Source organism: Typha latifolia, chromosome 4, assembly GCF_019914945.1.
Source record: "Typha latifolia isolate L0001 chromosome 4, TyphaL0001v2, whole genome shotgun sequence".
NCBI classification, from domain to species: Eukaryota; Viridiplantae; Streptophyta; class Magnoliopsida; order Poales; family Typhaceae; genus Typha; species Typha latifolia.
Window position 1 is genome coordinate 6,484,352 of NC_133089.1, and position 11,979 is coordinate 6,496,330.

General features: G+C 34.2%; 1 protein-coding gene across 1 annotated transcript; it reads left to right on the top strand.

The window, feature by feature from the left end:
• The first annotated feature begins 603 nt into the window (after window positions 1-603).
• LOC140786595 (ADP-ribosylation factor-like protein 8a) lies at window positions 604-8,252 on the top strand. The gene is made up of 6 exons (XM_073135142.1): window positions 604-965; window positions 1,405-1,486; window positions 1,590-1,622; window positions 1,700-1,821; window positions 7,602-7,763; window positions 7,867-8,252. The coding sequence occupies exons 1-6, from the start codon at window positions 928-930 to the stop codon at window positions 7,982-7,984; spliced, it is 555 nt and encodes a 184-aa protein (XP_072991243.1). The 5' UTR covers window positions 604-927; the 3' UTR covers window positions 7,985-8,252.
• The last annotated feature ends 3,727 nt before the right edge of the window (window positions 8,253-11,979 follow it).

An 11,979-nucleotide genomic window follows, 5' to 3' on the forward strand; every position in this document is an offset into this window, starting at 1 on the left:
ACGGGTCAAAATGGGTCAGTTGTATAAATTCGAACATAACCATTTATTAAACGTGTTAGGCGGGTTGACTCATTTATGATCCGAACCCGATTATACTAAACCCAAATTCGATTAAGAGTCGAGTTATCACGTTGGGTTATTGGGTGGGGTTAAATTTTACCACCTCTAGATTTAGCTAACCAAATATTTTTTATACCAATATTGTCTTAGCTCTAGTTATTGTGTCGAGTTAAACGTGGTGAATGCCCTTATAGTCCTTGCCTTTCTCCCAAAAAGAACTTCTAGTTAATTTGGTGATTTGGTCCAGTGTGGAATGCAAGAAGAGGCCAACCCATTGTTGAGGATAGCAGCCAGGACTGATGGATCAGCGTTGGCCTATCGGCAAAGAAAAGAGTATGGCAAGCTTTCTTATAATTAAAAAAAAAAAAACTTGCACGAGGAAAAGGCGCCGTTCTATTTACCTGCCACCACGTAAGCTCTACATTTTTCACGTGAATCCGTGCTCAACGAAGCACTTGAAACGTGTCGACAAAGCAGTGGATGCCCAATTTGATCCACCACTAACGCCCATAACATTCCACCCTGTACGCGACACCTACCGTCCATAATTCTATACGCCAAAATTGGTCATTTCAAGCAACTTCCATATTCTCATCAACTATTTCTCCTTTACTACTCCCCGCGGCGGCCTTTAACTACGGTTGCCAGTGGCGGGCAAAAGTGGTGCTTCGACTCCTCGATGGTCAAAATCGGAGCTGTGGAGAGCGGAGGCTCCGCTCCATCCCAAGCTTAAATAAAGCAAACACCCCCGCCAAAAAAGCCCTAATTTTTGTCCCACCAATCCCTCCAGATAATCCCGAATCTCTCCCCTCTCGATCCCTCTCCGTCCCTGTTCCCTTCCTCGATCCCTCCACCACCCCCGCCGCCATGGGATTCTGGGAAGCTTTCCTTAATTGGCTTCGAAGGTATGACCGAGAGTTCTCTGAATTCTGAATTATTTCAGATGAATTTGTGCCGATCTGATTTTGGCTCATGTTTGTGTCATTCGGGTTTGTTTCTGTGATTTTTGTGCATCTGAATGCGGTTGATACAGTTTCATTGCAAGATTGCGCCTTTATTGCGGTTGTGGTTATTGAGTCAGATACAATCCATGGGTGGTAGATGGGAAGAAAAGGAGAAGGGAAATAGTTAAATTATTGGTTTTCTCATTGATTGTTGTGAGGGAACACCGTAATGTGGAAGAGATAGGAAGAATTAGTATTACTACAAAAATGTTATACGAGGGGATGATATGTTGTCTTCTTCTCTTTACTCATCTCAGTATTACAATTTTTGTTTCATTTTAGGACTTGATGCCTTCTTCGATGTTAATTTGGTGTGTGTATATTTGTCTTCGAATTGCAGCCTATTTTTCAAGCAGGAAATGGAGCTTTCATTAATTGGGCTTCAAAATGCTGGGAAAACTTCACTCGTGAATGTCATTGCGGTATTGATCCTATTATGTTTGCTGATCTAAATCCCAATCACTATTATGATGCCTTCTGACACTCTTCTGTGTTGATTGCTTCTTCTTTCTTTCCCTTTTACAGACTGGTGGATATAGTGAGGACATGATTCCTACTGTGAGTAAACATGAGTATCGTTGCTTATTCATATATACCAGCCTTTTAGTTTTAACTATTTTTTGTTCATTTTGCAGGTAGGATTCAATATGAGGAAGGTGACCAAGGGTAATGTAACAATAAAGTTATGGGATCTTGGAGGTCAGCCTCGGTTCCGCAGCATGTGGGAGAGATATTGTCGTGCAGTCTCTGCAATTGTGTATGTGTTTCACCTGCTAGATATCTGTTATGTCATGATGGTGCTTCTAGTTTATAGCCAATTGGGGAACTGAAACTTCTTCAGTACTTATCATGCAATTCTTGTCTTCAAATTATTATTTAATAATTCTGGATAAAAATTTCAATTCATCATAATGTTAGACATATCCTATAATTTATATGTTTTTGTACATCATTTAATCATTCATCCTTGTATGTTTAATCCTTTTCTAAACCCTTTACATCAGTCCATTATAGTGCACAGCCTATGAAGGATAATTGAGCATATACTTCAGTTTAGGGCCGAAAACTGTATGGGCTGTGACAATATGCTCATTTCTTGTGGTTTTCTTAATGTAAGGTACTAAGGTATGAACCAAGGTTCCCAAACTCAGTTTTGGGATCAAGATCGGCCGTCCAAAAAAATATTACGTATCGGCCATATCGGCCATCCGTATTGGATCAGACTATTATTTAATTAAATAAAATTTTAAATATTATTTAAAAATCTTGATAAATTTTTAAATATTTAGAAAAAATTACAAGAAAATAAGAAAATAACAATTAGTCATATATAAAGCCTAAAAATCTTTATTCCTTCATTTCTTCTCTATCCCTGTTACTGTTGGTCTGTTGTATCCGTTTCTCTCTCTCCATCACTCTTTCTCTCTTCTTGCTCTCTCTCTTTGCTGTAGCAAACCTCCGTCTCTCTCCCTCACTCTCAGTCTCTCTTTCTTTTTCTCTTTCCCCCTCTCTCTTTCTACAGCCGCAACAGAGCAGTTGCAATTTCGGGTGGGATCAATTGTATCGGCCAATACGACGGATATCCCAGTCGAAACCAGTCAACCAGCTTGTTTCAGTTTAGATCAGGATCGGCTGAAACTGGAATCCATGGTATGAACTCTATAAGTATGTAGCGTACTCTGATCCTAAGGGTTTTCGATAGAAGAAGTTTTGGGCCTTGTCTTTCTTCATTTTGTAGATAAGTTAATTCTCAAGTTTTTGACCTTTATACCAACTTATTGAGAAAAAAAAAGGTGAAAACATATTCTTGTTTTTATATATGTCAAACATACCTATATATGCACATGGTGCACAAAGACTTTGATAAAACAGAAACCCCATTGTTTTTCACTTTTTTCCTTGCCTAATGCTTGTACCTATAAGGATCTTTTCTTTTTCTTAACTCATACAAGGATCTGTCTTTTTTTTATTACAACATAACTTAAATCACATATTGAATCTATCGTTAAGTGCAAGTGTACAACTTAGATTAGAATATTGAATGACTGAAAGCATTGGTTTATCCAATTATTGGCCTTGAACCAAGTAAAGAACAATATTTGTTTCTGCGAATTTTGCCAGTAATTGATCTATAACTTCAAGATAGCCATGGCAGAGTTTAATGTCTAGATTAGTTTTGTGGCTGATATTAAGAAGAGAAATAACTGCTACCAATATGGACAATATCAAAACTCAAAAGCTAATTCTGTAACAAGAAGCTGCTGAAGAATAGATTATTTATAGGTTAGGCCTGTTTTTTGAGTTGCATAAAATATGTATATCGATGACAGAGGCCATATGAATCTATTGTAACTAATACCAGTTTATAAATAACGAAGTTGATTTATTGTTGATCATAGGGATGTAGATAGTTAGGTATGTTATTTCAGTAACAATATGAAGTTATGAATGCTCAATGAGATCTTTGTAAGTCAATTTGGAAAATGAGAAGCATTGAAAGGAAAAAAAGCAGGCCATACATGGAGACAACTTCTTCAAGGCTTAGACTTACATTTTGCGAAGGACATTCCCAACTAAGGCATTCCTAACGCCATCACAAACATGGTCACTTGAACACAATAAATTTGTTAACAAAGAGCTTTTAGAACAAGAACTATTCTATCTGGATTCTAGAATGAAGATGTACTTAGGACAAAGCGGCAAGACACTGGGATAAAATGGAATTTGTATATAAAAGGCTGATTGGAACTAACATAAAATCAGAATATTTGGTCTTCTAAAATTTTCATATATCATTGATGGTGCAAAAGTTATTCTTTTTCATATTTTTTGTTACAAACCAGATTTAGAACGATCTGGACATAAGAAAATTATAAAAATTTAGATGGTGATAGTGTCACGAGATATGGTTCTAATGGCTTTAGTTTCACGTCAATCGGATATCTGAATGAAAAGATATAATTAAAATAGTAGAGCAAGATCAAAATCAGACAAATGGTAAATATCCGACGTTGCAGCTATCGTCGGAGGGCGGCGGACGGCCAAGAGTAGTGGTGGATGGCCGTAGGATAGGGTGGCTGCCGGAGGTAATGGTGGTTATAGGTTGGAGATGGAATTTGGGTTTCTAACTTAGATTTACTCAGAAAAATAAATAACTATGATTAATTTACTTCTACTCCTAAATTATTTTACTCTTACTCCTTAGATAAACTCAAGACTAAATTTATTTCTCAATTATTTGATGCTTCGACGAATAAAGCCCAGTCTTTTTATATATAGAGGTCGAGTACAATGAGTCCTATTCGAACTTAGCTCTAAAGACTTATACGACTTGAACTAGGATTTACCTTGGAGGTTTACATGACTTAATTTAATTTGCCTTAAAGGTTTATATGATTTAATCAAATTTGTCTTGGTGGCTTACATAACTTAACTAGATTTGTCTTGAGGGCTTATATAAGCATGAATCAATTAAAAGATAAATAGGCTCGATTTATCGAGCCCAATGTCCTTATGATATGATCCGATTTGACTCGGATCGCATTATTTTTAAAATTCTTATTTCACATGTTCAAAGTTCTTTGAGGGTGTTGTTTATGTGACTGAAAGGCATGCTATCGTGCAACATTTCTTCATTAGATCAATTTATGGAAATTATATGAGGTAAGTTGCATATATCCACCTAGGCACTACTTACCTCTCCCTTAGAGAGAGAGAGAGGTCATAGCGTTGTTGTCTTTTAGTAGAAAAGAGTAGGAGAGAAATAGATGAAGAGAGGAAGAAAAGAGCATGGATTCAAGTATCGGCCGATCTCGATTCGAAACAAATTGGTTGATTTGGCCGATTTAGTCGATCCCCACATCGGAATGTTCGAAACGGAAGGCCAGCACCCAATCCCAATTTCGAAACCGATACTTAGAACCTTGGAAAAGAGAGAATGAGTGAAGTGAAAGAAAAGCCTTTCTGTTGTCTTCATCTTGTTCTTGATTTGTATGTCACCACAAGGTTAAACATTTGCTCTCCTGGTTCAACAGGTTTTGATCCATTGAGCAACTGGCTCATTTTGATTGGACTATGAATTTAGGTTTCAGTATGTCACCATAAGGTTAAACATCTGCGCTCTCCTGGTTCAACAGTTTTTGATCCATTGAGCAACTGGCTTATTTTGATTGGAATATGAATTTAGGTTTCAAAGTACACCGTTGGTAGATTTTCTACTTTCTTCTAGTTTGGTGATTGTTAGTATTTAGTAATGTCTCATGCTGCTCTTTTAAGTCTTCTCAATCATCTTACTTAGGAGAATATTTAGTTTTCTCATGTGGTCAATTAGGATGAGCGGCAATCTGTTATTAGTCAATCTAAGAGGTTATGGAATTGATACCTGTATTTATTGCTTAGTTAATTTTTATTGCCTGAAGAACAATGCAATTTGACTTTATTACATTTCAAACCCTAAATTTTTCAACCTGAGTAATTTGAGCCCTAAGAAAATTTACTGCACCAGCCAACTGATTTCCAGGTGTACACCTCCGATATCTATGTAGTTGAAGTGTAGTTGAAGTGCATAATCAACTTCAGAAGAGCATGCATGGAGTTGTTCTCATTGAGAGAGCTATCTCAAGGATTAAGTTCTTTTTTAAGGTGTCTTTCCCATTAAACCCAGAAAGGACATGCAGATTTAAAGTTGACATCTCGTCATAGGACTGCCACTGAAAAGAAAAGTAAATGATCTATTGGAGTTCTACGTCTTCTCTAATACATATGTAAAGATAGTGGTGCCTGCATTAGTCTAGAATTATATTTAACTGTCCAATGTAATAAGAAGGATAAATCCTTCACTAGTTCATTGAACTACTACTGTTTATTATCAAGGCTAATAATATGAAGTCATGTTTGCATGTATGCATATAGGAACAACAGTGGATGCATGTCTTTTTTCCTAGACTGTGCATAGGGCCTATAGCCCTATACTATGTTTTACTTCTACTTACAACAGCAAGAAGATGTAATAAAGCTTTCTCTTGTAATCTTACATTTTTTTTATAGATTAGCGAAATAAATGAGAGCTAATAAAAACATAATCATGGAAAAGAACTGTAAGAACTTGAATGACAGGAAGTTGCCCGCAATAATTATCAATTCTGAAGGTAGATTTTTACAAGTCACCTCCAGATAACTATAGCAAGGCTTATTATTTTACTTTCTTTCACTGCCCTTGCCGCACTAGGCATGTGCTCCTCTTGGATACTAATTTTTGGAAGATAAAGAGGGTGTCCTAGTGCATAAAGCTACCACCAATGGTAAGTGTAGATGGAAAATGAATACACAGCGTTATCCACATTATAAAAGTCAGTGTTTCCATGTCTTGAATATGCAGCTCTATAGAGCTCATTTACTAGCTACTATGTAAACCTCATATCTAGTAAAGGAAATTAAGTTACTAGATGCCTAACCTTCTTTGACACTCTTCCTGGAATGCATCTGGTATAGAAACAGATACAGTGCATTTCACTTTAGATAAGAATGTCAGAGTGTTATCAATTCCACTTACATCAGAAATGCAGAGCTTTGTTGCAACACAGGCACCTCCTTCGACTCGACTGCTTATATCTTGACAGAAACCTTTACTTTACTATGTTTCTTACATATCATTGTGGCCAAGATTTGAGGCAGAAATTTCTCTTACAGTTTTCTTCCCAGATTTTTTTTCCTTCCTTTTTTCTTCTTTTAAATGTTCTAATTATATGCCTCTTAGATATCTTGTACTAACATTAAAAAATTGTGGCACAACTCAGTAGTGTCTAACTCATGTCATCTTTTATATCTATTATCCTTAAATAGTCATAAATAGTTATTTTGACTAAAGTGTATGCTTTTCCTGTCCCACTTATCATGCACTTTTTACACTATGCTATCTACAAAGTAGAGATCAATGATTTTACTGATTGATACCAAGGTTCGAAAAATTAGGATTAGCCTTCCGGAAAAACGATACATCTCGGTCGGTCAGTCATATCCGGCCGTATTGGTCGCCTGGTCGGATCAGACTTTTTAATAATTACATAAAATTCTAAATATTATTTAAAAATATAGAAAAATTTCTAAAAAATTTAGAAAAAAGTTTACCAAAAATAAGAAAATAAAGAAAGAAAAACTATGATGCAATAAAAATTGAAAAGAAGAGAATAGAAAGAGAGTGAGTGGAAGAAAATTGAACAAAATAAAGAAAAATCATAATGCAGTGAGAAGAAGAAAAAAGAAGGAAAAGGGAGAGAGTGAAAGATTGATACCATACGTAGTTGTCTTGTGACATCTCAGTCTCCATACCCTTTTTTATGATATCCTTCCTACCTCTGTTATTACAAGAAATCTAGTGTTGAAGGCAACTTTTTATTGCGCTTATACAAATTTCATGATGATCAGAATTGAAACTATCATATCGTTCATAATATGATATTGATTATTTGATGCAGTACCTATTATGCCCTGTGGTGGGCTTAGACGTAATATATTTATTTAAATCTTATACTTCTGCAGGTATGTTGTTGATGCAGCTGATCATGATAACTTGCGAATCTCAAAGAGTGAGCTTCATGATCTCCTAAGCAAGCCATCCTTAAGTGGGATCCCTTTACTAGTCCTTGGAAATAAAGTAGATAAGACTGAAGCTTTGTCAAAGCAGGCCATGACAGATGAAATGTAAGTCATGAATCACTGTAACAGATATCTCTAGCATTTGTGGTTGAAAGAAATATATGTAATACTAGTTCTGCTCTTGTTACTGACCATTTCTGCATTGCAGGGGACTGAAGTCTATCACAGACAGAGAAGTTTGTTGCTTCACGATCTCATGCAAGAATTCAACCAACATTGACATGGTAATTGATTGGCTTGTGAAACACTCAAAAATGAAAAAATGAGAGCATTTAGCAGGACTGATCTTCTTCTTCTGGCTGTTTGCGTGAGCAAATGAAATCGTACTTGTGAATAGTGGTGTGCTTTGCCCTTCGCTCTAGATGTTACCCAGATGGTGGATTGTCTTGTCTCTAGACGTCTAACGCAGAAGAAAGGTGGTTCATCATATTAAACCATGTGACACTGTAATTGATTTAATTGCAATGATTGGTGTGAAACAGAAAATTTATGTGCAATTAGACTATGAAATTAATTGTTTTCCACTTGGCACCACATTTAGTTCTCAGCCTACCTTCTCTCTCAATAAGCTTGTACTACTTCGCAATGCACTGAGTTCCTGTTGAAATTATTCTTCTTCCTTCCCAGTGCATCACTTTCGGTTCCGGAATCTGGCAGCTCGTCGAAATGCAGACGTTAGTTATTCACTCTAAAGAGATGTTTCAGGACAACTTTTATCGACTAATCCTCCATTAAGTAACCGTATTTACCAGGTAATACAGTAATACGAGAAGAATGAGCTACCTGTTACTTTTGCAGGATGAATTTTCTAATTTAAGAAATCTCTCGTTCTCAGGTTTCATATCTCGGCTTCCCTCTGACACTCTAGAGAGGGAAAATACTTGTTTTATACTGTAGAACTTTCTTTAAAGGTTTTTGTAGGGAAGTAAAGTGAGTAGTTTCGAAAACTACTCACTTTCTATTGTTAGGTTACAGAAAGTGCTTAAGGAAGTGATCTTTCTAACTTTTCCTAAATTTGATTTTTCTAACTTTTCCTAAATTAGAGTACTTTCTTAATTTTAACGAAATGTGGCTGGAGGGGGAGTTTTACTTTCCAACTCTACTTTTAGGTCCCATATTTTACGTGACTGTTAAATTATCCATTGCAGCCCTTCACTTCTCTTAATATCTTATCTTCCTCTTCTAAGAGCGACAACTATAGAAAAGGGATTTTTATATAATTGCCACTGCAAACTTTCAAGATATCATAATTGCCATTATATTCTTCAAAATATTATATTTTCCACTGAAATAATTATTCTTTTCCAAATGTCAGTCCATTAGTTAAAAAAACCCTAAACTCAACATAAAAAAGAAAATCCACCAATCCTATCAAAGATTGAATAAATCATTAAATAATTATAGCAGTCACAAAATGGATTTAGACTACCTATCGATATCCATTACTATGTCTGTAAGGTTTTGTTTGCTTTGCATTCATCATATACTATTTCTTGTAATTGGTTCCCAATCTTAGTATTTATTGAGATTGATGCTTTAGTATCAATAATCCTTGAGACAAAGTTCTTCAAAATCTCAAGAAGATAGGCTAGATAGTAACCCAAATTAAAATATTCTGTCACGGAGCCTCCCAAAGTAACTATCTCTAAAAGTTGCACCAAAGATAATATAATAGATGTCTTAGGCCTCGTCTCGTTTGCTTATGGAATAAGGCCAACTCTAGAAGAAATATTCTAATTTTTAATACCAAAAGAAGAGAGCTAATACTAGTATAAAGAGTAATAATTATATTCAATGTGGCATAAAATTTATTTTAAAATAATAAAAAATGATAAATTTACATTAGGAGTTTGTGATATTTTAAACCAAATAATGAGAATACCCTAGATTGAAGCCTAGATATGAAACAAAAAGAGGAGAGTGAATGATACTAAAAAAGCTAAGTTGTTGTTAATTAGTACACTAAAATAAGAATGCTTATTCTAGAGGAAGACTATTCATTTTTTACAAGCGAGAGCTTAGGATTTAGTTAAAAACTTTCTTTTATACCACTATCACATAGAGTCTAAATAGCCTTTGAAAGATTGTCCATAAAGTTAGCAAAAAGGTAAAATTTTGTAAATATATTCAAATGGCTTTAAATTGGCTTTTAAGTGGCTTAGAGTGCATTCAAACGCTCATCAACAAGTTATCCGTTTATTTATTTTTGTGCCCAAAGTAAATATAATCAATTTTCTGATGCACGTGCACAAAAAATTCTCTAGCTTTTTTTTTTCTTTCATTTGAACCACTTTTAATATAGTTAGAACTATTTTCAGAAGATTTATATTCTCTTAAAATTTATATCCATGGCTTAAAACTTTTATCCACTTTTAATGTGTGGTAATGCCCAATGGCAAGACTTATATTTTTTTGTTTATTTTTTTTATGTTTGATAGATGAAATATTATACTAATTATTACTTATAGAAATAATAATAATTATTTATCCATATCATACATTTTAATTTGATTGAGAAACACATGAAGAAAAAAATATTCTTAAAAAGCATAATGCAAATAATTATTTTAAGTTTTAAGATATTTTCTTATCTTTACTTTTAATCATAGTAATGTCAACAATAACAACCAATGGGAGGGTATTGAAAGGGTTTGACCCATTCCTTTAAATTAGCCGAAGAATACATCAATAGCTATTCTGTCGACTTAGAAACCTACACTCCCCACTCCTCTAATTTATTGGGAACTACCACTTTCTTGGTAGTTTAAGGTTAATATGGACAACTCCTTTATGAGTCGATCTGAATTAGGGGAGCAAGCTTCATTGTCTTGTTTGACGAGCTAACTACGCTTCGAATCTTGTAAGGGTAAGATGTGGTTACTTTAGGTTAGCTCTATATATGATTAAGCTCTCTTTAGTCTTGTGACAAGAGCATTCATAATCTTTAGATAGAATCTGACTTAATATTGCTAGTCAATATTCTAAATGGAACCAGCCAATCTTCTTATGTAGTTGACAATCTTACAAACAACATTATTTACCTAACTCACAATTTCTAAAATTGTAAAGTTACTCGTGTTTTTATAGTAGCCAATTACACTACTAATTAGCTTGCAAACTAGGCTAGAACCTTAGGATATGGTTATACCTCTTATGAGGGTTTTTCTTTTAAACTTGTTATGCTTTTGGTATTTGATTATAATAAAGTATTTTATACTTGTGACATTTTATATATACAATTATTGTTTATTTTAAAAAATAGGTTAGTACTTATGCTCATGATCATTTTACCTCCATATACTTCAAAAAGTCTTAAATCAGTCCATATACTTATCACTAAAGTGAGACCGTTAGTTTTTCTATTCAAATTAATGGAGCGCACCTAAAAAAGATTCAAAATTTTAATGGTGGGCTGAATTCCCTCTATTCTTAATTTTTTATAGATAAAAATGTATTCTCCCTCTTATATGAGCATTTCTTTCTCTGTAAAAAATATCCACATATTTTCTTCTCTTACTTTCTAGATTATGCTAGTATAATAAGTTTTATTAAACCTGACTTTTTTATAAAGTTTAATAATTATATCGCATCTAGGATCAAGACAAATATGAGGCTAAAAAGATTAGATAAAAAAACTCATCGATTTTGCTTAATAAACACAACAGATGTATTTTGATCATTTGGGTGTGCTCCATTAACATTGATAAAGAATCTAACGATTTCAGTTTAGTCGTAAATACAAGGACTGGTTTGAGACTTTTTAAAATATATGAGTGTAAAGTGATTTTGGAAATAAGTACAAAGGGGTAAAATATATTTAACCTATAAAAATCCTTATTTTCAAACCAAATACTAAAAAGTTAGGAAGTCTTGGTCTTGGTTTTTCACTTTGCTCAACCAAATAAGAGAAAGCAAGAAACTCATAATTCCCATCTTACACTTATAGTTCTCACCAAATAATAAGTGGTACATTTTTATTAAGAAGTAAGTTCCCTATGATTTACTTTCCAAGACCGCTTCACTTTTTCAACTTCCTCACAACTTAACATGCCCATAATGAATCGTTTGGTAGGGTTTCTTATGCGAACTCCACATATGATCTCTACCACATAGGATAACCTAATTATCACTAGGATAAGAAAGAAATTCTAAAGGACTTGAAGCATTATTCTACAAGGGAGAGAATAAGATTCATGTCTTAATTATTGTATCATCGTCAATTTTTTTTATAACATTAAAAGTAAGAGAAATTATATTCACA

What these genes read in the sequence shown, in the direction of transcription:
- LOC140786595 (XM_073135142.1), top strand. Translation starts at nt 928, where the DNA reads ATGGGATTCTGGGAAGCTTTCCTTAATTGGCTTCGAAG. An exon ending in GTGAGGACATGATTCCTACT is followed by an intron (nt 1,623 to 1,699) that starts GTGAGTAAACAT and finishes TTCATTTTGCAG; the next exon opens with GTAGGATTCAATATGAGGAA. An exon ending in CAGGCCATGACAGATGAAAT is followed by an intron (nt 7,764 to 7,866) that starts GTAAGTCATGAA and finishes TCTGCATTGCAG; the next exon opens with GGGACTGAAGTCTATCACAG.